This window comes from Cyrtonyx montezumae, unplaced genomic scaffold (assembly GCF_038088225.1).
Source record: "Cyrtonyx montezumae isolate F1298 unplaced genomic scaffold, pur_monq_1.0 scaffold_8, whole genome shotgun sequence".
Classification (NCBI taxonomy): Eukaryota; Metazoa; Chordata; class Aves; order Galliformes; family Odontophoridae; genus Cyrtonyx; species Cyrtonyx montezumae.
The window spans coordinates 85,968,526-85,994,091 of NW_027072089.1; the positions used below are offsets into that span (position 1 = coordinate 85,968,526).

At 40.0% G+C, this 25,566-nt stretch overlaps 1 protein-coding gene across 1 annotated transcript in view; it reads right to left on the minus strand.

The window, feature by feature from the left end:
* The window catches only part of MBOAT1 (membrane bound O-acyltransferase domain containing 1), a 56,723-nt gene that overhangs the window by 21,819 nt on the left and 9,338 nt on the right, over window positions 1-25,566 (minus strand). Inside the window, exons 2-5 of the mRNA XM_065753317.1 lie at window positions 14,259-14,404; window positions 13,652-13,729; window positions 10,063-10,158; window positions 1,163-1,218 (exon numbers count right to left, since the gene is read on the minus strand). Of these exons, the coding sequence (XP_065609389.1) occupies window positions 1,163-1,218; window positions 10,063-10,158; window positions 13,652-13,729; window positions 14,259-14,404 (376 nt within the window). The remainder of the gene's footprint in view (window positions 1-1,162; window positions 1,219-10,062; window positions 10,159-13,651; window positions 13,730-14,258; window positions 14,405-25,566) is intronic.

Genomic DNA, 25,566 nt, shown 5'->3' on the forward strand with positions numbered 1-25,566 from the left:
TGGTTTTCACTGCCCTAATCTGTTACCAATAGGAATTAGTCTCCTTATGCTAGTCTGTCTTGCCCGTCACAGCGCCTGGTGAGTGATCTCCTCATCCTAATCTCAAACTGGGGTCCTTCCTCATTGGATTTTCTTTCCCTCTTCCTCTGAAGAGGAGGGTGTGAGGGAGCAACATGGTGGATTTCAGTTGTCCATCAAGGTGAGACCACAATACAGACCCATTCAATGTAAACTTGGCTTGCAAATGATAGATCCTGCAGGCTGTAGTGGCTACCACATACATATTTAGTCATCCATAACTTACAATACAGTGGGGATCAGACCATTGGAAGTTCACACTGCAACATCAACAAACATAAGCAATAATAATATCGATGACAATTGGCACTTCTAGTCTTTGTTGTCACAGCAAAGAGTAACAATGAAGACAATGCTATTTTGCCTGCAACTGTGCCTTTCCCAGGGAAAAAGGCAATTCCACCTCCCAGAACTCATTATATAACAGAATGGCTTAGATTGAATTAGATGATCTTTAAGGTCCCCTTCAAACCCTCCTGCCGTAAACAGGGTTGCCAACCACCAGATCAGGTTGCCTAGGGCTCCATCTCATCTAGCCTTGAATGCCTCCCGAGATGGGACTCCCACAACCTCTCTGGGCAACCTGTTCCAGTGCCTCACTATGCTCTGAGGAAAAAAATTCTTCCTAACATCTAACCTAAGTCTCTCTTCTTTTCGTTTCAAGCCATTCTCCCTGCCAATATATTTTATGCCGTGAAAACTATTGACAGCATAAACTTTCTATATTGATTTTAATGGCTGAAGCTACAGATCAAATATAGCTCTTGATTTTGAGTCAAAAATTGCTTCAGAAAGCTTAACAGAGATGCACTACAGAATCTAACAGTGAATGCAGATACAAGATAGAATCCAAACTGCAGGCCAAAGAAGCAGAAACTGCAAAAAGAAAAATTGTTGTCTTCATTATTGAAAAGGACAGTTTGTAGAGGACTGATCAAAACTTGAAATCTCTTGTTTTTCTCTACAAAGCATTTTTTTCTTCACTCCGAGCAGCTCACATTCATCTACTTCATTATTCAACCACAGAATATACTAGAAATAAAAATGCTCTCTTCAGGACAAGGGAAGAAATTCTCTTCCTTACCATCATGTATTTGGCATGCAAGTGTTGTGATCTTCTGTGTAATTATCATCAGTGGACTGTAACAAAGACAGAAACAGCAGTTACACATCTTGTAATACAAATTATTCTCAACTTTCTTACTGAATGTCTTTATCCCTTTAAAAGGCATAACTGTATTAGCAAGAAGTGGAAAACATCCAATTAAAACTGAAGGAGTAACTCAGGCATAAGACAATTGCCTGAGTTCAAAACAACCCCACAGTAACTTGCACTGGAATTTTTAATTGCTAAGCGCACACAAAGCCTTATTTTATGCCTCTCCATCCCACAGCGGTGCAAATTGTAATTCAGAAGAAATCATGCCACTAAGGACTACCAGCTCCTGCAGCCCAGAGCATTTCCTTCCACTCAAAGACCAGATTCAAGCCCTGTGGGATGCAATAGCAGAATAAAGCAATACTGCTGTAAAATAACACTGCCTTTCCTTGCTGTTACTCTCCAATCATCTGTTTCCTCACTGCCCTAAACAAACGCCGACTCTGCAGATACACATTCTTATTTCCATATGTGAATAGTCCAATTGTTAAAGTGCAAATTCCAGAATAGCTGTCGGCATGACACAACATCCCCCTGCTTCTTGGCTTTGTGACTGCTGTGTGGACAGCCAGCCTATCCAACTGGGAGCGTTTGGCACGTGGCATCTGGAGACTCCCAAACACACGAGCTAGCTGAACCTGAGCCAGGTTTATAGCCAGCAGCTTCAGGGCCAACCAAACAAGCAATATACAAACAGACATTACATTCAATAGTGCTGCTTATATTTCCAGTATCTGGCTTTACAGAGGTTCTGAGTATTGTAGGCAAACGTGGGCTGCCACAGCTAATGAACAAGGAAAATAAAATTTAAAAAAATTAAAAAAGGCAAAGAACAGCTTTGTGAGTAGAAAGAAGAGGAACAAACTGTGAGAAAAATCAATCAATCAATCAGACCCTCACAAGGAGAGGCTCCATATGCTATTCACTGACTGCTTTTAAGTGGTGTAAAGTCCTAAACCCCAAATCCATCACTGAGCACCTATAATATGGAGGAGTCCATCTCAGGGAAAGTGAGTGATGAGCATGTGCTGCCCTTGCCTCCCTATATTATTCTGCCAGCACAGGGGGCCCTCTAAGAGCCACTGGGCTGTGAAGGGTGATGAAGACATGTATTTACTCTTAAAGTATTATTTACAAAAATAACATGAAACACCAGTTCCACCCAAGAGACCTGATTTCTCTGAAAATTAATATAATGGATTGTTTCTTACCTGGCTCATAAATTATCAGCATTAGCCATATGAATTTCAGCTTGAACATTAATGATGTCTTCAATACAAGTTAGAAGAGGAAAGGGGAAACCTATTTACAGAGTTTGACTGGTATGGAGAACTTTTTCAAGACAAATAGATGACAACTAAAAATTGTATGGCTTGTATGGCTATTTATTTTAAACAGTGTGATACATTTTCTGGGATCCAATGAAAGAAAAAAAATGTTGAAGGCTATTTTTTAGCTTAAGCACTGTATTTACCCTATCCACTTCTGAAGATAAGGAAAAAAAGAGTTGCATTCAATGACAACTCTGTCTAAAAAAACATTCAAATATTAATATTCTGCATGGTTTTGTAAGAGATTCTGAATGTAAATCAACCCACAGGCTACAGTCAAATGTAAACCCAAAGGCTAGATAAACTGTATAATCTGATCATCCTGCTCTGATAAATCAAACTGATTTTCAAGATAATTAATATGCTGAGCACAGTAAAAAAGAATTACAGAAAAAGATATTTTTTTCATTCAAAGTGGTCTCTTATTTTTTTTTTATACTAAATACATCTGATCTGTTTCAAGAGTCTACACATAATTTTGTGTGGGCAGAGTAATTTGCATTTTCTAACCAAAGCCAGAGAACACGTATTATCAGACATTATTTTAGTCAGAAACTATTTTTATGGTTTCAGCACTATACTCTTGAAATATCAGTAAAAACACTTGCACACAAAATCCAGAACAAGCTCTGATATATAGAAATCTGAAATACAACTGTAACACAAGTGCTTGTGCAACATTAATTAGTGGGTCATCTAGATCAGTGACTACAGCTAAAGAATTGACAAATCCAGTCACGTCCTTTCTTCATTGTCCAGGCAGCTCCAATAATGTGAAAAAGTCATTCCAAGTTTTATTCCAGTTCATCTTTCCATTTCGTCAAAAGTTTTCATCAGTACTTAACACATGCTATTTCTCAGGTTTTCTCATTCACATTTCAGCTATTCTCTCAAAGATACGTAAATCCCCATCCTTTAAGGATAGAATAAAGCAGATTTTTTAATCCTTAGGAGAGAGAGAGACTTTCAGTGAACCAGCAGTTCTACTAAGATAAACATAGATTTTTATTTTGTCAGTACTTGACCCTTTAACTCTACAGGCAAACACTAACACTTGTTTAAAACGGCTTCAATTTGTAGTGTGCCTGTCTCACAGCAAGCACTTTATGCTGATGCTGAAGCGCACAAATTTTAACCTCAGGCTCACAGCCAAAATTCTATGGCTTTAGGTGACTAAATTTAGATACTTGTCTTTGAAGATCAGGCCCCCCACTGTAAGCCAGAGAGATCCAAAACACAAACAATTCTGATGTGCTGATTAACCAATGGAAGCAGGAGCACAGACTGCATTAAAACTGAACATCATGTAAACACAGAGACGATAGAGGTCATTTTTATCTATATTAGGAATTCATTGTCTCATTCACAGCACACTGTAGCCCAGTAGAACAAATGAGTCTCACGTGCATTTTCATCAGAGAAGACACACACTGCCTCCCCTCCCTCAAGCCTGAACTCCAGAGAAGACATTAAACTTGACACTCCTGACCCACGGCTGGGAGGACAACCCTCAGAATGGATCTGAAGAACATTTAGCTCTGTCTCCTGCCACTTTCGTGTTACAGATCCACCCATCTATTCCACATCCTGCTTGGGAAGATGGAAACCTGCTGTACGGGAGCAATAGATGACACTAAATCTTTCACAAGATCAGTATCACGGATCATCAGACGCTTCACACAGTGAGTGAGCAAGGTTTCAGGTGAGCAGGGAGTATCTTTTTCCTCGTTCATCCATCAATCATTTTCCCTCCAGGGGCCCAAGAATTCACTGCAAGAGAGGGCATGGCACAAAGCTACAGCAGCACTGGGGCTTCTCAGTCCTCCTGTCATTCCACTGAGGTGCGGGGCCACTCCTGCACAACCACAGCTTGTCCCACTCCTCCCTGCAACTCACACATTGCTCACACATGAAGAGCAAGTCTAAAACTGCTTTCGTTTCTTCAGAATAAATACACTTTCCTACATCTTCACAAAACAATGCATGAGAGTGCAAATCTTAAATACAACATTGAAGTCAGACAAGGAAAGTAATCTTATTTAGCAAAAAAAACTGAACAAACAAAATAACATCATTTCCTAAATATGCACAGGAGTTCTGATTTTTAGAACTTGGCAATATCAGAGCACTGAAGAAAGATATTTAACAAAACCATAAAATTTCCAATGACCTTCTCTTTCTGCCAGACTGAAATAAATGCATGAGAGTGGGACAAAATGTTAGGTCAAAACTTTAAAATGTAATAATCTAAACAATTTTTAAAAGACAGTCTACCTACTTGCATTTACAGATAGAGCATGAAGATCTACCCCCAGGAGTAGAGCATTTGAAATAAAATACGTATTTAAGAAGCCCAAAACAGTTGAATCTTGTCATGCCTGAACACCTTCCAACTGCTTCACAGCTACTTCGTATGTTGTATAAATGCATGTCCTCTTCTTTTCATCTGTTCTGATAAACTCTACAAACTAGCACAGAAATATAGAATTAGATTTACCTGTACGGTGACTTTTTTCCTCTGTTTTATTAATCACAAATTGTAGCTGTATTGTACCTTCTATACACAAATCACATCAGCCAACTTTTAATTAAGAATTTCCAGCAATTCAATATAAAATATTAATATAATTTTTACTGAATTTGATGAAATACGTGATAAGTTTGGAATAATTTCAACCAATTAAAAAAAATTCTCTCTACCTAAATTTAGATGTAATGAAAAGCAAGACAAAGATGCAACAGTTTACAGAATGCTGAATAAGGACAAAGGATTTTGTGTCCCTAATTAAACCTTCCAAATGAAAACATGCCATATCATGTCATTTTCAAACACAACTTGTCCCAGAAGAATAAATTTGCTCAGCAACACAGGCCAATGGAACCAAGGATGCCAGCGTCCCTTTGTCGCCTGCCACAGGGATCCTCTCCACGTCAGAGACTGAGTCCTGCACTAGGCAAACCTCAGTGCTTACAAACCAAGCAGTCTGCCTGACCTTAGTTAATCTCATGGAGAAGTCTGGCACACAGAGCTACAAATAGTTTCCACTGACCTGATTTCACTAAGAGAGTAGGTGGAGTAAAAAGGCTCATTGCAACAAAAAAGCCAGCGAACATTTATTTCAGGTTTATCTCTTTAGTCTGGAAAGCAGTACGAGGAGCTCACATACTTGCACTCTGCTGTGATATTAACTGTGTTGGCAAAGTGATCACTGACACAGGGTCACAGCCTCAGTGGCAACAAGGCTGTACGGTCCCTGCTTAATTACACACAGAGAGCAAACATTTAACTGGATATGCTCATGCTTCCTCAGCCATTCCCAATTTGCTTCATGTAGGTGAATTGTTTTATTTTGGTGAAAGTTCCCAAACAATGTTTTCTACACTGTCACAACAGAAATATTTCACTTAAAAGATGATCTGGTTTTGGAGACGTATCTCAGGGCACACTAGGTATATGGAGTTCTATGGTATTGACTACTTGAATCTTGGCTAACTGGTACTTCCCACACGTGGCTCTTTCAGGACTTCCATGTAATCAATGGTAAGGCATCTCAGTGCAGTTTCAAGTGCACAAAAAGCCTGGCAGAGAAGCCAAGCAGTGAGCAAGCACAGAAAACAGAATAACCCTTAAAAAAATGCCTTTACCAGTAATTGTAACAGCAGAAACCAAGCCTCAAACTTCACTGTCTGTCCCCCCCCCACCCCACATTTACTCTGCTATACTGACTCTAGATATGTGACCTTACCAAGGTCATCCAGAGTTTCTGGAACATACACCACAAACAATTGCACTGCACACATTTTAAGAAGAAAAAAAAAGAACCAGCTAAATTCAGAGGACTGGGTAGCATTTCTGCATGGTGGTTCAAAATTACATTAGGGAAATAGAAAAGGCCTATGCCTGTTTTCTGCAATATTATGAAATTTTGCTCAGATAATGCATGAATTCAAAGAGGAAATCCAAAAGCTTTATGGTCTTAATAAAGCAAAGGATTAAAGCAGACACAGAACTTCTCATGGATGAGGATCTACCCTGAATTCTGTCCAGATGACATGCAGTATTTGTTCAAAAATCTTGCTAGATTGAAAACATATCTATTAGTAATTTTCAAAAATACCAACCAAAATCTCTTGATTTGATTTTAAACTGATTTTCCCCTAACACCATAATATTATTATACTTGGTCTGAAGCCTTGACACAAAGAACAAAAACGTAAGTTGGTACTACCATTTTTATAACATTGTACAGAAAACAGGCAACTTACCAGCATAATCCTCTTAGCAGAAAGAAGAAATAAGACAAAAAGAGAGAAAGAGTTAGGATTTAGTTTTCCTAGGTACAGTGTATTAATGCTAAGCAAACCAAGCAAAATAAAACGTGCAAGTTTCTCTCAAAGACTGATTCAAACTATGGAGGAAGCAGAGCACTCAGTTATTTTACAATTAATGACAAAAAAAATAAAAAAAGAAGGAATTGAATTTTCACTGGAAAAGGTGACAGAAGAAAAATCCTAAGTTATGTCACCACATTTTTTGAAATCACAATGAAACATGATTAAATTTAAATATAAAAAATATGTGTTTATATAATCAAAATTTAAGTGTTGCAAACTGGAATTTGTTTCCACTATAACCTGTCATGTAGTTTTAAAAAAGTGAACTTTTCATTTAAGTGCAATGAAATACATGAAAACTGAACCCAAGAAGTTGCAGCAATCAGCTCTAGCATAGTTTTGATTGTTAGTCAGTGAACAAACATGCTGTTGGCAGGACGTAGAAGAATTAACTAGTCACCAGCACAGAACAAGTTTCCTTACTTCTTAAACTTGAAGTGATGAGTCACAGCTTGATCTTTCATTTCGTTTACTTAAGACGTGACTCAAAGGTTACCTTGCTCTCTGTCCACCTCTACTTGCACTTTAAAAGCTGTGTTCTCCAAATGGAATACAGAATGCCAAACAAATGGTACAACCAACCATTAGTAAGAAACCAAAAATACATTTACTAACACACACAGAAAGGGTTAATCATGCAAAGTGTTTAAGTTTTTGAGAGTTACATAGCATTGGAGCAAGCTGCCCAGAGAGGCTGCAGAGTCTCTTCTCTGGAGAGATTCAAAACCTGTGTGGATGCTTTCCTTTGTAACCTGCTTTAGGGAACTGGCTTTAGAAGTGGGGTTGGACTCGATGATCACGAGAGGTACCTTCCAACACCCATGAGAAACACCCATTTAACATCTGACTTGTCTTTGCTTCAAGGAATCAACACTGGAAAGAGCTGATGACACTAGACAGGTTACACGCCTACATGACACGTACTAAAATCGCCTTCTTGTAACAGCATGCCATCAGAGACTTATGGAATACCAAGATCTCAAATACAAATCAGCAGATGACAGGATTTTTGTTCACTTTAAAAGATTCTCCTAAATCTAGTGGTTTGCTTTGTCAGTGTCTCCCCAGGTGTGTTTGATCAAAAGGCTAGGAGGTTGACGGGAGGTGAACATCACTACATGGACTCAGTTTCGGTAGTCTGTGAAGTCCTGAGAGAGGATTTAAGGACACTGTTCTAGTCAGAAGCATATTCGAATGCTTCCCTATTGTGTCATATGTGGAACCATCAAATAAGGGAGAATGAGGAGAAGGAAGTTCGGTTTCTGCTTATACATGGCAAAACTGTGGTCTAGGAGTATCAGCTTGGAGAAGAGACTTTGAAGAGACCTCATTGTGGCCTTTCCATACTTAAAGGGCAATTCTAAACAGGAGGAAAACTGATTTTTTTTCATGGTCTGATAGCAAACAGTTTTAAACTAGAAGAGGGAAGATGTAGATCAGATGTTAGGAGAAAATTCCTTACTCAGAGGGTGGCGAGGCACTACAGGTTTGCCAGGGAAGCTGTGGATTCCCCATCCCTGAAGGTGCTCAGGGCCAGGCTGGATGGGGCCCAGGGCAGCCTGATCTAGCGAGTGGCAATCCTAACCATGGCATGAGAGTTTGGAACTGAATGGTCTGTAAGATCTATTCCAACCCAAGCCATTCTTTGACTCTGATTTTGTCTCTTCCAGTCGTAACATCTCTAGATAGGTTCACAAAGCCTCAATGGGTATGTATTATTCACAGCTGAAAACAACAGGCTGTAAGAGATGCTTATGAGGCTGATCTCAGTTTGAGCACTTTGGATGGCAAGTTTTTCTTAATGCCATTACAGTAGTTTTATTTATTCTCAGTTTTTAAAAATACCATCAAGATTAGTTACTATCCATACTGTATTTTCCAGTTGTTTCCTCTTTGACAGTTTTATGTTGGACTCAAGTTTAGGAATTGGTCCATATTTTAAACATCAGAACAAAAATAAATAACAGAGTAAGTTCAAGTATCCAGCTTTCAGTACTATTATTCTCAAGTTCATCATTAGATATGCACCTCCTTTTTCACCAAGGGAGCAGAAACTGCTACCTAGTCTATGAAACAGCCACCATTCCTCTTCTTCCACCCCCAATCTCAGCTGGATCTTCTCAGACAGAGACAGCTAATACGCCTCACAGTACATCCTTAACACTACTCAGAAAAGCATGCTCTCCCACATTTCTTTCTCTGTCTAATACATATAGAGCTATAACATTCCAGTCCCACTTACAGGCTTCTTGATATGCCATGCTCATTCAGGACATGCTTTTGTGTATTAAGAGAATATCAAAAATTAAGAGAACTAAACTTCTCTAAATATGAGTTCCCTTTTCTGCCTCATCCTCCGATAAAAAACTTCCAAGTCCTGAAAGAATTTTTTTTTTTCCAGAAATGCAACTAAATGCTTGAACCCACATCACCTCACAGAGAGGGATATACACACACTGTTTCCTTCTTTATGCCTGTAGGAAGACAGAGGATTGGGATAGGAGTTTATAACTGACTATGCCAGTTTACAGAGGTTTTTCATGGCATGTTCACAATTACTCTGTTCAGACATTAGGTTAAACAAATGGAATATAAATTAGCACACTTTTTAAATCACGCAAATAATATGCCTTCCTCTCGTAAACAAAATATATGACATTAGCTGCCTGTATTTCTGCAAAGCATTCTCTACTATTTCAGTGAAATCAAATATAGAGAGCCTGAAGTTTCTATGAGCAACATCATTCCACAGAAATGCATTGCCCACAAGAAGCCGTGCTATTTAACAACAGCTACAGCCTCTCAGGATCAACCTCCACCCACAAGGTGCTGTGCAGGTCTCTACACCCAGGCTGCTCCGAGTAGAACCAAGGCCTACCTTCCTGGTAGCATCCTACATAGCATCCCACAGGAGAACAGCAGAAGCAATGAATCACTAAAAATACACAGAGTTTATTCCTTCCTTCTTTAAAAAGATCTTAGAAAAAGGTTAAGGCAAACAAAATTGCAGGCCCTCCCAGATAATATCAACATTGCTCTTAAAACATGTAATTCAACTAATATTAATTTATACAGGACACAGCCTGCAGACTCACTCACCCAGAAAAATCTGTAGTCAGAATACCGTAATGAAATATGTATATTCGGCTTATGTGGCACAAGGTGAGGTATCCCATAGCTACAACAAAGGAGTACCTAAAAACATAAGATACAGAATACATAGTTACTTACACAAGTATCAACAAGAGTTGGAGTCACCCAAATTGGGTTTGGGCTTGTTTAAGAGAATGGTTTGATCTTTGCAAACAACATTATTCACAAGTCTGAATCTATGTCATAAGATCTGGGAAAAAAATTAAGTTCTAAGAGGACTTCTAAGAGGATTTAAATGTAGCTGAAGCATTTCAGAGATGTCTCCTTACACTGCTGGTAAAAAAAAAAAAAGTGATCATTTTAAGCATTTCAATTTCAAAGTTCTTCCTCCAACAAGCCATTTGAAATTTATCTCACTCAGGCATTTTATAACCATTTATGTTGTATGTGTGTTGCTGAAGTTATCTATTCCTTTTTTGAAAAAACTATAAATGTTCTTTGTTTACACTTACAACTCTTTCTGATCCACTAGAAATGAAAAAACTTAAGATATTTCCTCTTTTCTGATTATGTATGAGGCTAGATAATGACATATAACCAAATATTTTCAGCTCCAGGTGATGAATTATGCCGTTTTCCAGAAGAAGCATTACTTAATCTTGACAAATTCACTCAGTTTTTCAGGATGACCACAAAATTAGGCAGGAGAACAGCACAACATTTTCCATTACGAGAGCTGAGCTGATACGATTGCGGTATCCAGGTGTGACAGATGCAGCCTTTTCCATAACTAATTACTTCCTGTATATAGAAAGAAGATACTGAGGAGATGAGAAGTGAATGGGCATTTGGAAACAAGACTGCCAAGTGAAGTTAACTAGATAGTACAAAGGTGAGCTGAAAGGCTTACATTCCATGGACTTCAGAATGGCTAGGACCAGGCCAACTAGCATCCCTTAAATCAGAAGCTAGTCACGTGAAAAAAATATCCAGAATAAGTTGGATCAGAGAAAGGAACTAAAGGAAAAATATAACAAGAGCAACAGTCAGCAGCCTGAAAACTAGACATGCCTTCCTCAGATGATGGCTGGCTATAAATGAAATAAGCTTTTCCTCTCTGGGGACTAATAAACTGCAGTATGAGTGACAGTGATGGATTTGAAGACAAGGATCACAAGACAAACTGCAAGTTCACATGGCTGAAGCAAACAGCTGGCTGAAAGGCAGACTGAGGGGACATGACAGCTTCTTCAAGAGATTCCAAGCAGAATCTGTCTTACTTTATCTCAGTCAGGCATCCAACCCAGCTCCTTAGGCTCTCTCTCATCAACTGAGAGTGGCAGGTCACCCAGGTGAGACATGTAACTGTGATAGACGGGATGAAGTATTTTAAAATCAGCCTTGATGCTCGAGTGAAAAGATTGAAAGGAGAGCAGTGACCAAGTAGAGGAATACTGTACTACTGTTGCAGCTTGGAGCATTTCCAATGCTGGATTAATTTGTCAGCTTACAAGTCTTGAAAGGCTGGTAGCTTCACTAGAGAGCAAACTAGCTGAAAATAACCAGGGATAGGTGCATGCACAGCAAATTATACTGCCACTTGTATTTCCTTTGTTTGCTTGCACCCACATTTTTGGGAGGAAAAAGAGCCAACTCTTGGACTCCCACTACAAACGTCCCAGAGCTCTTAGAAGACCTTTGTATGCAAAGATCCAGCCACTACGCTTGAATTTTTCAAGCTTACTCTCACACATCTTAAATACACTGTACTTTCACTAGAATTAATATACTCGTACCTCAAATCTAGTGAAATACAGTAGAAGAGGCCTACACCATTCTTCCCACGCCTCCTGAGGTTTTTCAGCATGTTGACTTACTAATTCACATCAGTTCTAGTCCACACATGACTACCTTGCAGCAGTGAATGACATTATACGAACTGGCTTAATCTGTGTTGCAACATACAAGTGTTTCTCCCGTTATGGCTGGATAAACAGTAAGAGCAAGGGGCTTTCTTGCTGAAATCATTCCTATTTCCTTACAACCACACCAACTTGTTTAGGAAGACATGAACACTGGGTGATTACATCCATAAATTGGTACCTACAGTTCCTTTGCCTCACATACATGACTTACTTATGCATTTCCCCAAGGGGTGGGCAGGTACAATGACTGGGAAACGAGTAATACATTTTTAGCGCCTTTTCTTTCTGGCCTCTGGATGAAATTTCTTTTACAAATGTTGCCAACAGAATTTAAACTACTATTATCATTGGACTTGTAATCTTGGCCTTTGTATTTGGTGGGGGGCAGTAACAAAATCATCTTCAGTAATACTATGCTCATGCAAAATGCTATTGACTGCTGTAGGACTAGCTTGTTTCCTATGGTTCACATTTCTAAACAGTCCTAGACAAATCAGAACAGATGGTTTCCATTTGGATATCAGAGAGGTGTTGCCTCAGTAAGTGCTAAAGAAGAAGGGGAGATCAGAGCATTAGATGCTCAGACAGTCCTGGCCCTGAAGACAAGTAAAGAAGGGGCTTCAGAGTGAATCACCATGCTGCATCCATTAGTAGCTGCAGAAAGAACTATGCAGAGACAGGAACAACCTGTAAAACACCCAAACCAAACCACATTATGAGCCATGTACTCTTAGGGATGCCAACAGAGAAGTAAAAAAGTGGAAAGAATTGCCACCTGATCCCCCTAGCCTGCTGTAAAGTAGCAGTTTCAAAAATAAAATTTCTCAATTATGCAGATTGACAGGAAACGGACAACTCCACCTACAGCTGAACTATTAACAGATACTCTCATGAGAAGGCTAAATGACTGAGAAGTTTTTTCACACCAACTTCCTCTTATTATGTGCAAGAAGCAGATGTAACTTCCAGATAGTTTTCATTTTCATAAGAGTACTTTATGTCTTTCAGCTAGGAAAGCACTCACTTGGATAAAGCCCTTTAGATGTTTTTGGTGTCTTTCTCCAAGACATCTGTAAAGGGAAGAAAACAAAAAAAGATCCCATGGTTGGGAACTTCTTATGGTGATGCTGTAAGCTTCTGCTCTGAAGTAATAACATATGTGGTACTTTCTACTTTTTCAAGCTCCAAGTCCAGTATCTAATGCAAGACTTATTTCACAGATCACTACATCAAGTCACCACAATGACCTTAACTGAACTACTTAACTCAAGAGTAAGTGGAAAATACTTAAAGGCCAAGCAGCAAGCGGAAGAACACATTATAAAGGTTTACTGAAAGCAATCCGCAGGGACACACTACTAAGGAGAATATGGCTTTATTAAGTTAAAAAAAAAAAACCACACAAGTTTAGGCATAAATTACTAAACTTGCAAAAGCCTACTTCTGGGGCCAAAAATTTCATAGAAAAATGCAACATACCCACACAAAAGCCACAAATTGAAATTACAGCTGCTTCTGTAACTGAAAGAAGAAAGCTTGCTCAAGTAACTGTGAAAGAAAGGTAGTGAAGAAGATAAAGCAATACTGAAAAAACAACAACATGTTTCTCAACAAAAGGAGAAGAAACCAGAGGGGCAGGGCAGTTCCAGTATGCCACCACATATGCTCACCTGTGGATGTTGGGAATACTTGCCATATTCATAATGCCATAATTCATCAGCACCAGGACAAAAAGATGAATGGAATACCTTGAAGACAACAAAGTGTATATTTAGATAACTTCTGTGTGACCTGGAGGGGCTGGCAGTTCAGAATGAAGGAACTGTATCTCATGTGAATGGCGTAAATGTGATTCTGTATCAGAGTATCAGAAAATATGGATTATCACAATTACATTTTTATAGCCTGAATACCCAGTATAGATCAACTCTAACTGACAAGATGTTGTCTGTGTCTTTCATTCAGAGAAAGAGCAGCCTAGCTCAAAGTGTTTATTCAAACTGGATGCATCTTTTCCAAGAGAGCTATCTTGGCAACAAACTGGTGTGAACAGAACAAATATATCACAGATTAAATACCTCACTTACAAATGCTTTTGTGGCTTATTTTACTTTATAGGTGGTTATGCTGGTATAAATTTTGTCTTTTTTTTTTTTTTTTTTTAAGGATTGCAAATTTGAGAGGGCCTTAAGACTAAAAAGACAACACAGAAAATCTGGTATAAAGTTTAAGAATATTTTTACCCAAGCCTTGTCTGCTTAGTGATTAAATACTCACCACCCAAAGCAGAAGACAGCAAAGTATATTCCAAAGAGGGTGGCAAATGCATGGCGAACAGCAGAGCTGGCATGACTGGGACCCAAGTAAATACGAAACCAAAAGGCAGCCAAAAGGGCAAATAGTTGACAGGCTACAAAATTTATCTGTAAAAGACAAACAAAACAACAACAAAAAACTTGTAATTCTTGGAGGTGAAGGAAGAGAAGACTCTCCATTCTCAGAATGGCAGAGAACAGAGCTAGGGAAGGGGAAAAGTGAGTGGGAGAAATTAATCATTTGTTTCTCTGAATTCTCATTTGCGAGTCCAAGTGGTAACTCTCCTTGGCCAACGAAAGAATAAGCAAAAGCACAGCCATCTGAAAACTCAGAGAAAAGCAGGAGCAAGCTGCAGTTCAGTCACCAGCACAGTCTAGATGCAGAGGACATCCACTCTTCTCTCATCTCTTGGTGCAAGGCAGAGGCCAGAAAAGCAGACTGGGGCTCTGAATTATTGCCTCTGCACCTGACTTTCTCCACAAACCCCAAAACAAGGCCACACCAACAGGTCTGATGAGAAACACTTCTGCAAGCAGTATCTGGACAGCTTTGTTGGCTAGCTGAAAACCTCCACAGCACAGCATCCTTCAAGGAGGCTTTTTCAATGTGACATTTTTTTCCACAGTTCAAGAGTGAAAAAAAACCAAAAAACCTCGCTCTACCATCACACAAATAGCTTAAGTAAAACACTTCTTAATTGCTCTTTTGCTGCTGTGAGTCTCTGATGTGCCTAGGAAGCAGCTGTAAGGAGCTAGTGATGGCAGTAGGAGCAACAGGAAAGGGCAATGTAGAGGACAAGTGGTTCCTATCAGGTACAAGGACAAGCATCCACAGCATCTACGAACAGAAGATATCACAGAACTATAACTAAAGGAAGGAACTGGGAATGTCTTACCATGATAGTATTTTATACTTTACTTGGATGTGATAGTTTTTTCTTTTTAAATCTTCTACTGAAAACAAGAAAACAAAATGACACTGGACTCCAAACCAAAATGCTGTAGCACAGATTACAAACTCTCATCTGGTCTGTTGCAATACCATACATTCAAAACAGTACATCTTCCTATTTCCCCTTCCACAGAAAAATGTCTGAAGAGAGAACTTTCTATACAGAGAAAGTTTAACAGATGCATTGAAATGAAAACTCGTTGAGGCAAGCTAAAGTTCACTATGCTCCCACTTAAGGTCATATTAGTACATCCAGGGAACCTTGTGGCATGCAGAGCCTCTCTGATTCACTATGGAGAACAAAAGAAAAACCAAACAGTCCAAGAAACATAATGTGGTCAATTGTTTAAAAGGCAGTATTCCCTTCTGTGCAACACTGTTCGTGGAAGCTTTACACCACACACAAAAAAACCCATCAAGATAAGCAACATTTTCTTTTTTACTTTCATCTACTTGTTGTATGGTCAGTCTGAGATGTTAAAGATGCTGGGATTCAGATGTTCATATATGCCGCTAAGTTCAGGGCAAGATTCCATGTCAGACAGACTCATATCAGCATTGATGTAGTTTATATAAGACAGGTAACCACAGCAGCAGCAGAAAGTTAGCAGAAACAATTTCCTCATAAGCTAACATGAAGTGCCTAACAGCATGGCAGCCTTGTGTGCACACCCTACTGCCACCCTGCACTGCTGCTTCCTCACAGCATGTGCTACCTGGGCTACTTGGACTATGGGGTACACCAACCATGTCACTATTACACCTTCACTTTGCAGTGCAAATTCACCAACATTTCTTCCCTTCACTGCTTTTGCAGGAGCTGAAGTAAATCTCTGTACCAGAATAAAAACAAAAGTAAACCCTTGCCTTACACTCCATTCTGCTTACAATGTTCAAGGGTTTATTTTTGCAGGGCAGCCGAACATCACATATCTAATATATTCAGACGGTAATAAACACAGAATACTAGTGCTCATTTATACCTTTGAACTGAATTTAGCTAGGAAGTAGCTTACAGAGGAACAGTTACTACATACCATTAGAAGTTACAGTTCCAATTGAAAAAAAAAAACAACCCTAAAGATAAGCCTTTCTAGATCTACTTTAAAAAAAAAAAAAAATTAACATTTCTTTTCAGGATTCATAAGTGACTGTTATATTGTCAAAGAGACAAAGACATACCAGAAGCTTTGAACGTCATTTGAACATTACATGACATACCACAACAGCATAAGCAAGAAAGCTGCACCCAGTGCATCACTCAGGAGATCAAACCCAAGATACTAAAAAATGCAACCTGAAATGAAGAAAGAGAAGACTTTCATTTGTGGGCTGAGAACATGCATGCTTTGCTCTGTCCCTACCTTCTTAGCTACAGCAACCACAGTCCTTCTGTGACTTTCATCTCCCCAGGTCCATGTTTTTCTGGCAGGTAGCCATGCCCCAAAATACAGCATGCTGCATTTGCTTGTCTTTGTCTATCATTAAGGCTTGCAGTCCTTTTTATTTTTTTCTTAATTATATTCTTCTGGATTCATTTTCAACAAAATAAACATCATCTACTATTTGGTCTGTAGCTCCTTCTCCTTGTACAGCATGCAATAGGATGCCTAATACAAAGAGGCCAGCTCCAGATCTTCAAACATGCTACAGTAGAAACACAGAATCAAACTGAAGGTGTGAGAGGGAGTCATAATGCTCCTGAAGTAAACAAGATGAAAGCCAAATAAATATACCAACTATAGATAAAACAGCTATTTGATATCTGTTGGGAAAAATAAATAAATAAATTTGAGTGTTGAGGAATACTTTCTGTACATCTCCACCTGGACGCCTGCACTTAGAAAACAAATGCACCATGATGACTTATGATTTACATGGAGTTCAGTCTGAAGACCAAATTAAGCAGTACAGAGCTCCCTGAAAGGTACAGCACAGCTTATGACAAGACTAACTCTTAATTAATTTTCCACTCTAAGTGCTAAGAAAATTCAATCTGCCTGGAAGACAGAATTCCTCATTTAAAACTGAGCACTGGACATAACACTGGATCTGATCTATTATCCCACAGAATAGTAACATGATGCCATAGCTTTTCATATGACTGCCATGTCTATTTAGATGCTTATACATAACACTGTAACACATGCACTAGCATGCAGACATGAACACTGCCAGTTCACTTGACAGTGACTTTACTACATTCAAAATGCACTGAATTCCTCACTATACACATCTAAGGTGCTGAAGTGAATACACTCCTGACAGTTTAAGAAAGCTTGTAATGGATCACAAGCAAGTGAGAAATCTGAACATGTGACACTGACAGAATAGATAATATCTTAATTTCCTGTAATAAAACTTGAGAAGACATAAAGCCTATTTCATCACAGTATCCTGCACTAATACAAGAAAATCTTACATCTCAGTCTAAGTCAGCTTAAGGCAGCCTTGAAACACAGAACTAGACATCACCAGTTTTGAAGAGACAAAGAGTGGAACAATTTCAGCTCAACTGTAGTGATGGTAACCATTGTCTGGTTAAAAAGAATTCACAGTAACACAGAAAAACAAAATTTCCAAAGTAGGAAAGAGACAAACAAGGACCATTTAGTTGAACACATGAATGCTGCACATGAGATGACAAAATACTCAAAAACTAGCTCTGAGTGCACTGCCCACATGTCTCCTGAACTACAAAAGACTTGCTGTCATGACCACTGCCCTAAGGACCTTGTTTCAATGCCTGACGACGTCCAAATGATGGCTATGTCTGCACCTCTCGCCACTGGTGGCTGAGTCTACGTTACTTCTTGCTCTGTGAACGATGGTGGCCGTGCCTTGACTATGCCATTCTCCCCATGGCAGCCACAATCTGTTTTCTGACTCTTCTCTGAATAGCAGGAGCAACTTGGTTTCACACCATTCTCTGAATGACGCCCCACTCCGCAGTCACTCTGGTGACCAGGAATGTGCCCCCTGCCATTCTCTGAATAATGGCTGTGACTGCTCCTCTTGCCACTGGGAGAGTGGTGGCCATGACTGTGCCTCTCCACCTTCTCTGACCACTTGTAACGCCTGGTCTCCTCACCATTCTCTAGAAATCTGGCATACCTAGGCTTCTTGGCACTTAGTTGAGTATACACCTTCGTGGTCTCCTCCTCATTGCTCTCTAGACCACAGGTATGACATGGCCTCTTCCAATCCCACGAGCCTTCAGAACGACTTTGTTTCCAACTATTTTCTGAATGACTGGCATGTCTGGTTATAGCACCATTCTTAAAACTGCTTTTTAAACTGGTATTTGGTGGCGCATCCACTTGCATGAGCTCTTCCTCATCAATGCCTACAGGTTGGGGAATCTGGAGACTGGAGAACGATGGTGGTGACTGTGCCTCCTACCACTGGGTGAACCGCCCTGGAGCGCATTTCTCTGCTTGTGTGGCCACATGGTCACCAACAGTGCCAGCTGTTTTTTTTTTTCCTCCCTCTCTCACATTTTTCCCCCCCCCCCCCCCTTGGGTCTCTGTCACAGATAACACCATGACACTGCTTACCGCAGATGAGCGTACTCACTCTCCTCACAAAGTTTCATTCTACTCATCCCACAACTCCTGCATCTGTAAATCCCCCTCTTTAACAAAGCGGTAATAGACATTTGAGGGTTACTACATCACAGTCCAGGAAGAGAAAATAAGTACACTTAAGCACACAGTCCATTACTTTAGGGCTTTTAACATTTTCCATATAGTTAAGCATCAGGAAGAAACCTCCTCTATTCTGACCACAAAAGGACTTTGCTTTCTCTTCACATCTTTTTTCCTCCCTTATACTTACAGAAAATCTGATCTCACTTCCCAAAAATGTAGGAGAATGTAACAAACAGACCACACCATTCTCTCCCAATTCCAAATGGCAACTAAATTCCTTACCCAGAATGGCCAGTCCTCTTACTGATGCTGTTAATTTGAATTACAGCTCATTCACTATGGAAAAAAAAACACATTATGAAATTGTCACTAATTTAATGACAAGGTACTGATGCATCTCCCACAATACACAGCATTTGGGCATAAGTAGGCATGTTGCACACTTGTACACATTCACAAAGAGAGGTACAAGGGAGTTACAGCACAGTAAGGCTGCCAGAATGTTCCCAGCCGGCATTCAGGTCCACGCCAGCTTCAGCAGGCAAGAGAGAATGCAGAATGCCCTCAGTTTATAGACAGTGAAGAAGATAATTCTCCTGTTGTCATGGTGTTATCTTCAGGTCTATTTCCATGACAGGGACACAAGAAAAAAGGATGGAGAGAAGGAAGGGAAGAAAACACAAAACCAATGAGATTTCATGCTAGTCATACTGCAGGGGAAAGCGCACGTGCTTAATCTCCACTGCAAAAGTCGAGAGAAAAAGTGAGCCAGAGAGCAGCTGGTGTCCAGCCTGGAGCTCCACCCCACTTCCACTCCCCATCAGAGCATCAGCTCCAGCTCCCAACGTGATGGTCTGATGTGGAATACCAGCAGCAAAAAATAAAATAAAATAAAATAAAAATCACAAAAGCACAACACCTTCTGGGCCTTCTGCTCACTAGCAAGAGGACATCAAGGCATTACATCTACTACACATCTGCTACACAAAAAGTGTGCAAAAGAATGAAAAGGACATCGCAGCCTACAGTTAAGATACTCAGCATTTACCACTGCCTTCTAGCAAGCCATTATCAATAGGAAGCTGCTACAAGGTTTTTATCTTGTAAATTAGTATCTCTGCTCACTAACTTACCCCTGATCACCTAACAGTTGTTTCTAGTACTCGGAAAAGCACAAGGAAGCATATTAATAGAAACTACTGACAGCAACAGCAACTCCCTCAAGTCAAACCACTGACTGTAAAGTCCAACAGTGATGGGGTAGTGCTATAGGAGGTGTCATAATAAAACATTCCTCTTCGCTTCAGATCAACCCCATCTTCCAGGAAGGTGTCTTGCTTGCAAAGAAAAAGCAAGCATTAGGAAAGTGCAGTAATTTGTTTTTCTCTGCTTAAAAGATTGTTTTGCACGTATAATCAAAGACACCTGGCAAACAACATGTTTAAGTTCACCTTATTGGAGACATCTCTACTTTGATGCTGAATAACAGACCTGCTGTTCTGATAGCATTTCATAACATCCAAATGGGTGTGTTAAGAATGAGAGACGGAATATCCTTTAATCAGATCATCTCAAAGATATGTGATACTTACTAAAGTTTTTCAAAATATTTTCATCTTCCAGACTATTTTTATGAATCCTACGGACAAATATTCTCCACAGAGATCACTTAACTCTATGCAGGAAAGTGAAAAATGCCCCCCAAAAGGAGGGCAACGTCACAGAAAACAACTCAGGTTTCCCACTGCTAGAATATTGTCTCAGGCTTTTCCATGTGGAGAAGGGATTCATCTAACATCTAGCTCCCCTAGATGGTCACAGTGATACTCCTCTGCACAGAACTCAGGGCACCAAGAGTCAGCACAAACAGGCATTTGGGAAGAAATCCGAATCGACTACCACGTACAAGACTCTGTATTTTCTGTTCACATCCAGGCACTGTGAATTGCAAACAGCGTGGAGACAAACTTATTTACACTGGAGCAATGCTGATAAAGCCACTGAAAATTCCACTCCCCACTATTACACCCAAACAACTGATGTGTGTCACAGGAGTCCTGTGGAAGACTCTGAAGGGGCAGAAGCAAAGCGAACAGGACTCTGGGAAACAGCTCTCATGAGAGGGAAAAGAGTACTTGTGTGCAGTTCCAGACTATCAGCCCCTTCAGCAGCAGCACTAAATTCTTATAGCCTTGGCTTTTTTGCTTAAGTTGTATGCTGAATATGGAGTTGGTAACGTAAAATACACCAAATGAACTGTATTTTGGACTGTCATGATGTTCTCATGGGTAAATTCTGCCTTTTCTCTATTCATCGGGTCAAATATCCTTCCATGATTTAGACGATAAACTTGAAACAGATGTTCTTTCTGGATTACCTCTGCAAAGCCACCAGCAGAATAATCACTAGCAGGACACACAAATAGAGCTTCAGAACAGATTAAATCCTGAGTCATCAGAACGCTAAAAAGAAAAACATTCAAGTAAAAAGTAAGTCTGGCAAGTCAAATCTAAATCACCGTGCAAAGTTCCACATTCACACACTTCATTTCAATGGCTGTTAAATTCAGTACTTGGACCTGACCCAAATTCAGCTTTAGTTTGCTGTCAACAATTCTTACACTGAACTATAACGACTCTGTATGTTGAACAGATGCTGAGTTGTGATCATTTATGTGCAACGATATTCTGCTACTACAGAACAGTAGTTGAACTGCAAGTAGAACTTGCAGTAATTACCTGCAAGCTAGTAATTTCTCTTCTCTCAGAGAGTAATGCCAAAGCAGTGCAGTCTTGCACCAGAATGGGAACTGGCAAATCTGAAACAGTTTGCCCCATTCTGTTGTTGCCATGTTTATGCTATTCTATTTTCAGTTCCTTTTCTATAGAAGAATGTGTCAGTGGTCTTTAAATGTACACACCAGTAAACTGAGCAGTTGTGTTCACACTACCTTAATGATATCCCAGTGAGTACATGCAATAGAAACAAACATCTGTAAAAGGAAAAAAGAAAGCGTCAACTTCATGAGTTATTCTAAACAAAAAGGAAGTTGCTGTCCTGCTCCGTTCCCTTGCTCCCTGCAGAAGCCATCAGCACTGTGTTGAATTTAAACCCACTGTCCTTGGAATAAAACGGTCTGATCACAGACCAAGACTTTCAGATCTATCAATGGTATTACATGAGAATTTATTAGGCCCTTACACATCTAAAATCTGGAACATCATGTATTAAAATGATCTAAATCATGCTCTAAATCAGGATCTAAATCACATAACTTAAAATACAAGCGCTGTAAAACACAGGATATGATTTAAAAGTGTATGAAAGGATTTCACTCAAGGAAGGAGTAGAATTTATGTTTCCAAACAACGATGTTGCTGTCGGAGTGGGCCCTTCAACATTTCTGTTATTGTTAGTGGGGAATAAAGGCAGTTCGAGGTTGCAACTCAGCTAATCCTAAAATACAAGTCTGACACAAGGCCTTCTATTGTCATCAAAGTAATCTAGATGAATAAGCTTAGCCATAGAAATGCACACTGCAGACATGGAAAGACGAACAGCAGCTGTACTCCATGCATTAATGGGAGAAAGAAGTCTCCAGACTATGAAACAGGGCTCCCATTTTGATGGAAGAGGTGTGACTTTCAAAAATGGCCCACAGCTCCTGGTGCTCTACTTTTTGGTTTACCCCTTAAAGATGTCTTAAAATGGTATAACATTTCAGAAGCAGGCATCCCGCAATAAACAGAGCCCTTTTCAATTGCTTGAAACAGAGCTGGAAAAGATTTCAGAGAACCAGTGTATTGATGACCAGGTATGTGTGAAGAGCTCTAAGGGAGCAGTGCATTTAGACGACAGCTGTTATCACACACAGCCAGCTTCCTACTTCCGCAGCCAGGTGTTGCAAGTCTCAACTCTTCCTGCTCTCCTCCCTAAGGATTCTGCATCTCCAAAACACCCCTATCAGCACTTACAGAAGAAGCCAAGGAAAACTCTGGTAAGCACAGAAGAAGACTCTGGGTGGGATTCAGAGAGACCTAGACAGGCTCAAGTAGTGGGCACAGGGAAACCTTATGAAGTTCAACAGTGCCAAGCACAAGGTCTTGCAACTGCATTGAGGCAATCCCCATTCACTGTACAAGCTCGGGGATGAAAGGACGGAGCACAGCCCTGCTTGGGGGTTCTGATGGATGGCAAGCTGGACATGAGCCAGCAATGTGCCCTCGCACCCCAGAAAATCAACCGTATCCTGGGCTGCAGCAAAACATGTGTGGTCAGCAGGCTGAGGAAGGTGATCCTGCACTTCTGCTCTGCACTAGTGAGGCCTCACCTGGAGTACTGCATCCAGATGTGGAATCCTCAGTAGAGGAGAGACATGGACCTCTTGAAGCACATCCAGAGAAGGACAACAAAAATGATCCAAGGGATGGAATACCTCTCCCATGAGGACAGGCTGACAGAGTTGGGGCTTTTCAGCCTGGAGAAGAGAAAGCTCTGAGGTGACCTGATAGCGGCCTTTCACTATCTAAAGGGAAGCTACAAGAAAGAAGGGGACAGACTCACGGGGTCTGTGGTGACTGGACCAGGGAAAACGGTTTCAAACTTAAAGACGGTAAAGGTTGGATATAAAGAAAAGGTATTTCACAGTGAGGGTGATGAGGCAACAGGCTTCCCAGAGACGTGGTAGAAGCCTTGTCCCTGGAGACACTCAGGGTCATGCTGGACCATGCTCTGAGTAATCTGATCAAGCTCTAGATATTCCAGTTCATTGCAAGGGAATTGGACTAGATGACCCTTAAGGGTCCCTTCCAATTCTAAGGATTCTGTGGAAACATTTTAAGTTGAGCTTAAGAAAAAGTATATTTTCAGGGTACAGGCAATCACACACACAGATGGAGATCTTTGTTCATCTGCCTATGCTCCAGCCCAGGTAAATGTGGGACACAGACCTCAGTGTATTACTGCACCCCTTCCGATACTACAGATCTTCCTGAAAGCGGTACTGCGAATATTCCCAGCTTCCTTCCAGCATGTATCGCCCTTGCCAACAGAAGTGGATACCCAAGTGTTTGGGGAAGAGATCGGTAAGGGCCAGCAAAATCTGCAGGCAATCTGCTCAGCTCTGGACTCCCAAGATAGAATGAGTTTTCCATCTTCCTCCAGTGCCACTGCCTGTGGGCTCACCTGCCCCCTCTGCCCTGGGATGGGTAACATGGAACTAAAACAACAGTAAACCACTTGTACAGAGATAATTTTCAGTCCATTCAACTGTGCAACTGCAGAACTGATAAGTTTCTGCATAAGAAAGGAAAAAGGAACATGATACAAGGAGAAGGAAAATGCACAGAACTACATTTTTGTAATAATCTCTACTCATAACAATTTGTTTGACTGGGAAATCACAATTTATATTTTGGTAATTATCTTTGCAAACATAACAGCAACTCTCCATAAACAACGAAAACAGTGAAAACTGAAAGTTCTGTCATTGCTTGCAGTCTGCCATTCCCACTCCATACCCTGATTCCACTGGCACTAGATTTTTTTTAGACATTTCTTTTGTTCATTTTTTGGTCTTTTTCCAAGAGATTCTGAATGATTATTTTTTTAATTATTATTCAAGAGGACAATCTATGTCCTCTTGAATCTTGCTATAATCTTGCTATAATGGTGACAGTGTAGAATTAGGAAACCCCAGGAAACTGATAATATCATATATCTGCTTTCACAGTCACGAGATTTCAGTCATAAAATACTGTCCTCCCCAATTATAATACAGTTTAAAGGAAAAATTCTTCCTCTGTGGTGTTTAATATAAAACGTGTTTATCTGACCTTCATTTATGTGGGCTGTTGACATTTTTAATCCCTTCCGAACTGTGGCAGGAAGAGAAGCCACCAATAAAACTTGTGCAGCTACAACATCCTGTTGTGGCTGCTCTTCCCTTCCTTTCTTCTGCTTACAATTTGCAATTTTGTACCATGAAGAACAAGAACAATGCCAGCTGTTCAGTTACATCTGTGATAAAGCGCCTTAAATCTGCAGCAAGTATCTCTGGAAGCTGGACTTTGGAGCACGTCTAATTTTAGGTGCCCAACCTTGAACACTACTGAAAACAAGAAACTTGAAAGTAAGCTTATTCAAGACTTCCTGCAAGTCAAACATCTCAACTGTCACTAAACTAAACTATCTGGAAATCATTAGTGCTTTGCTGAAACATTGTGCTCTGAACGAATTCCAGGGGCAATCCTCCACGCACACACACACACACACAAAAGTTTCTAGTTTTCAAACTTAGCAACCAAAACACAACAAAAACTAACAAGGAAATACACAGCTTGAGCAAGTGTCACTTGGTAAGTAAGAAATGTAAACAATAAAAAAAGAGAAACTTGGACTTTGCTATAAATTATATCTCAATGACTTCATTTACACTATGCTACATTTAAGGAAAAAAAATTCCTTGCCTCGTTAAACACATGCTGCCTCTTTCACACATCCCCACCAGGGGTCCATACTTCTATATACATAATTCAACAGAACTTTGGTTACTAACACTGAATTTTTCCAAAGATTGCTGTGATATCAGGAAGAAAGAAAAAAAAAACACCCACATTTATATTACATAGCCACAACATTACAGTTTTGCCATGCTTATGAGTCAGCAA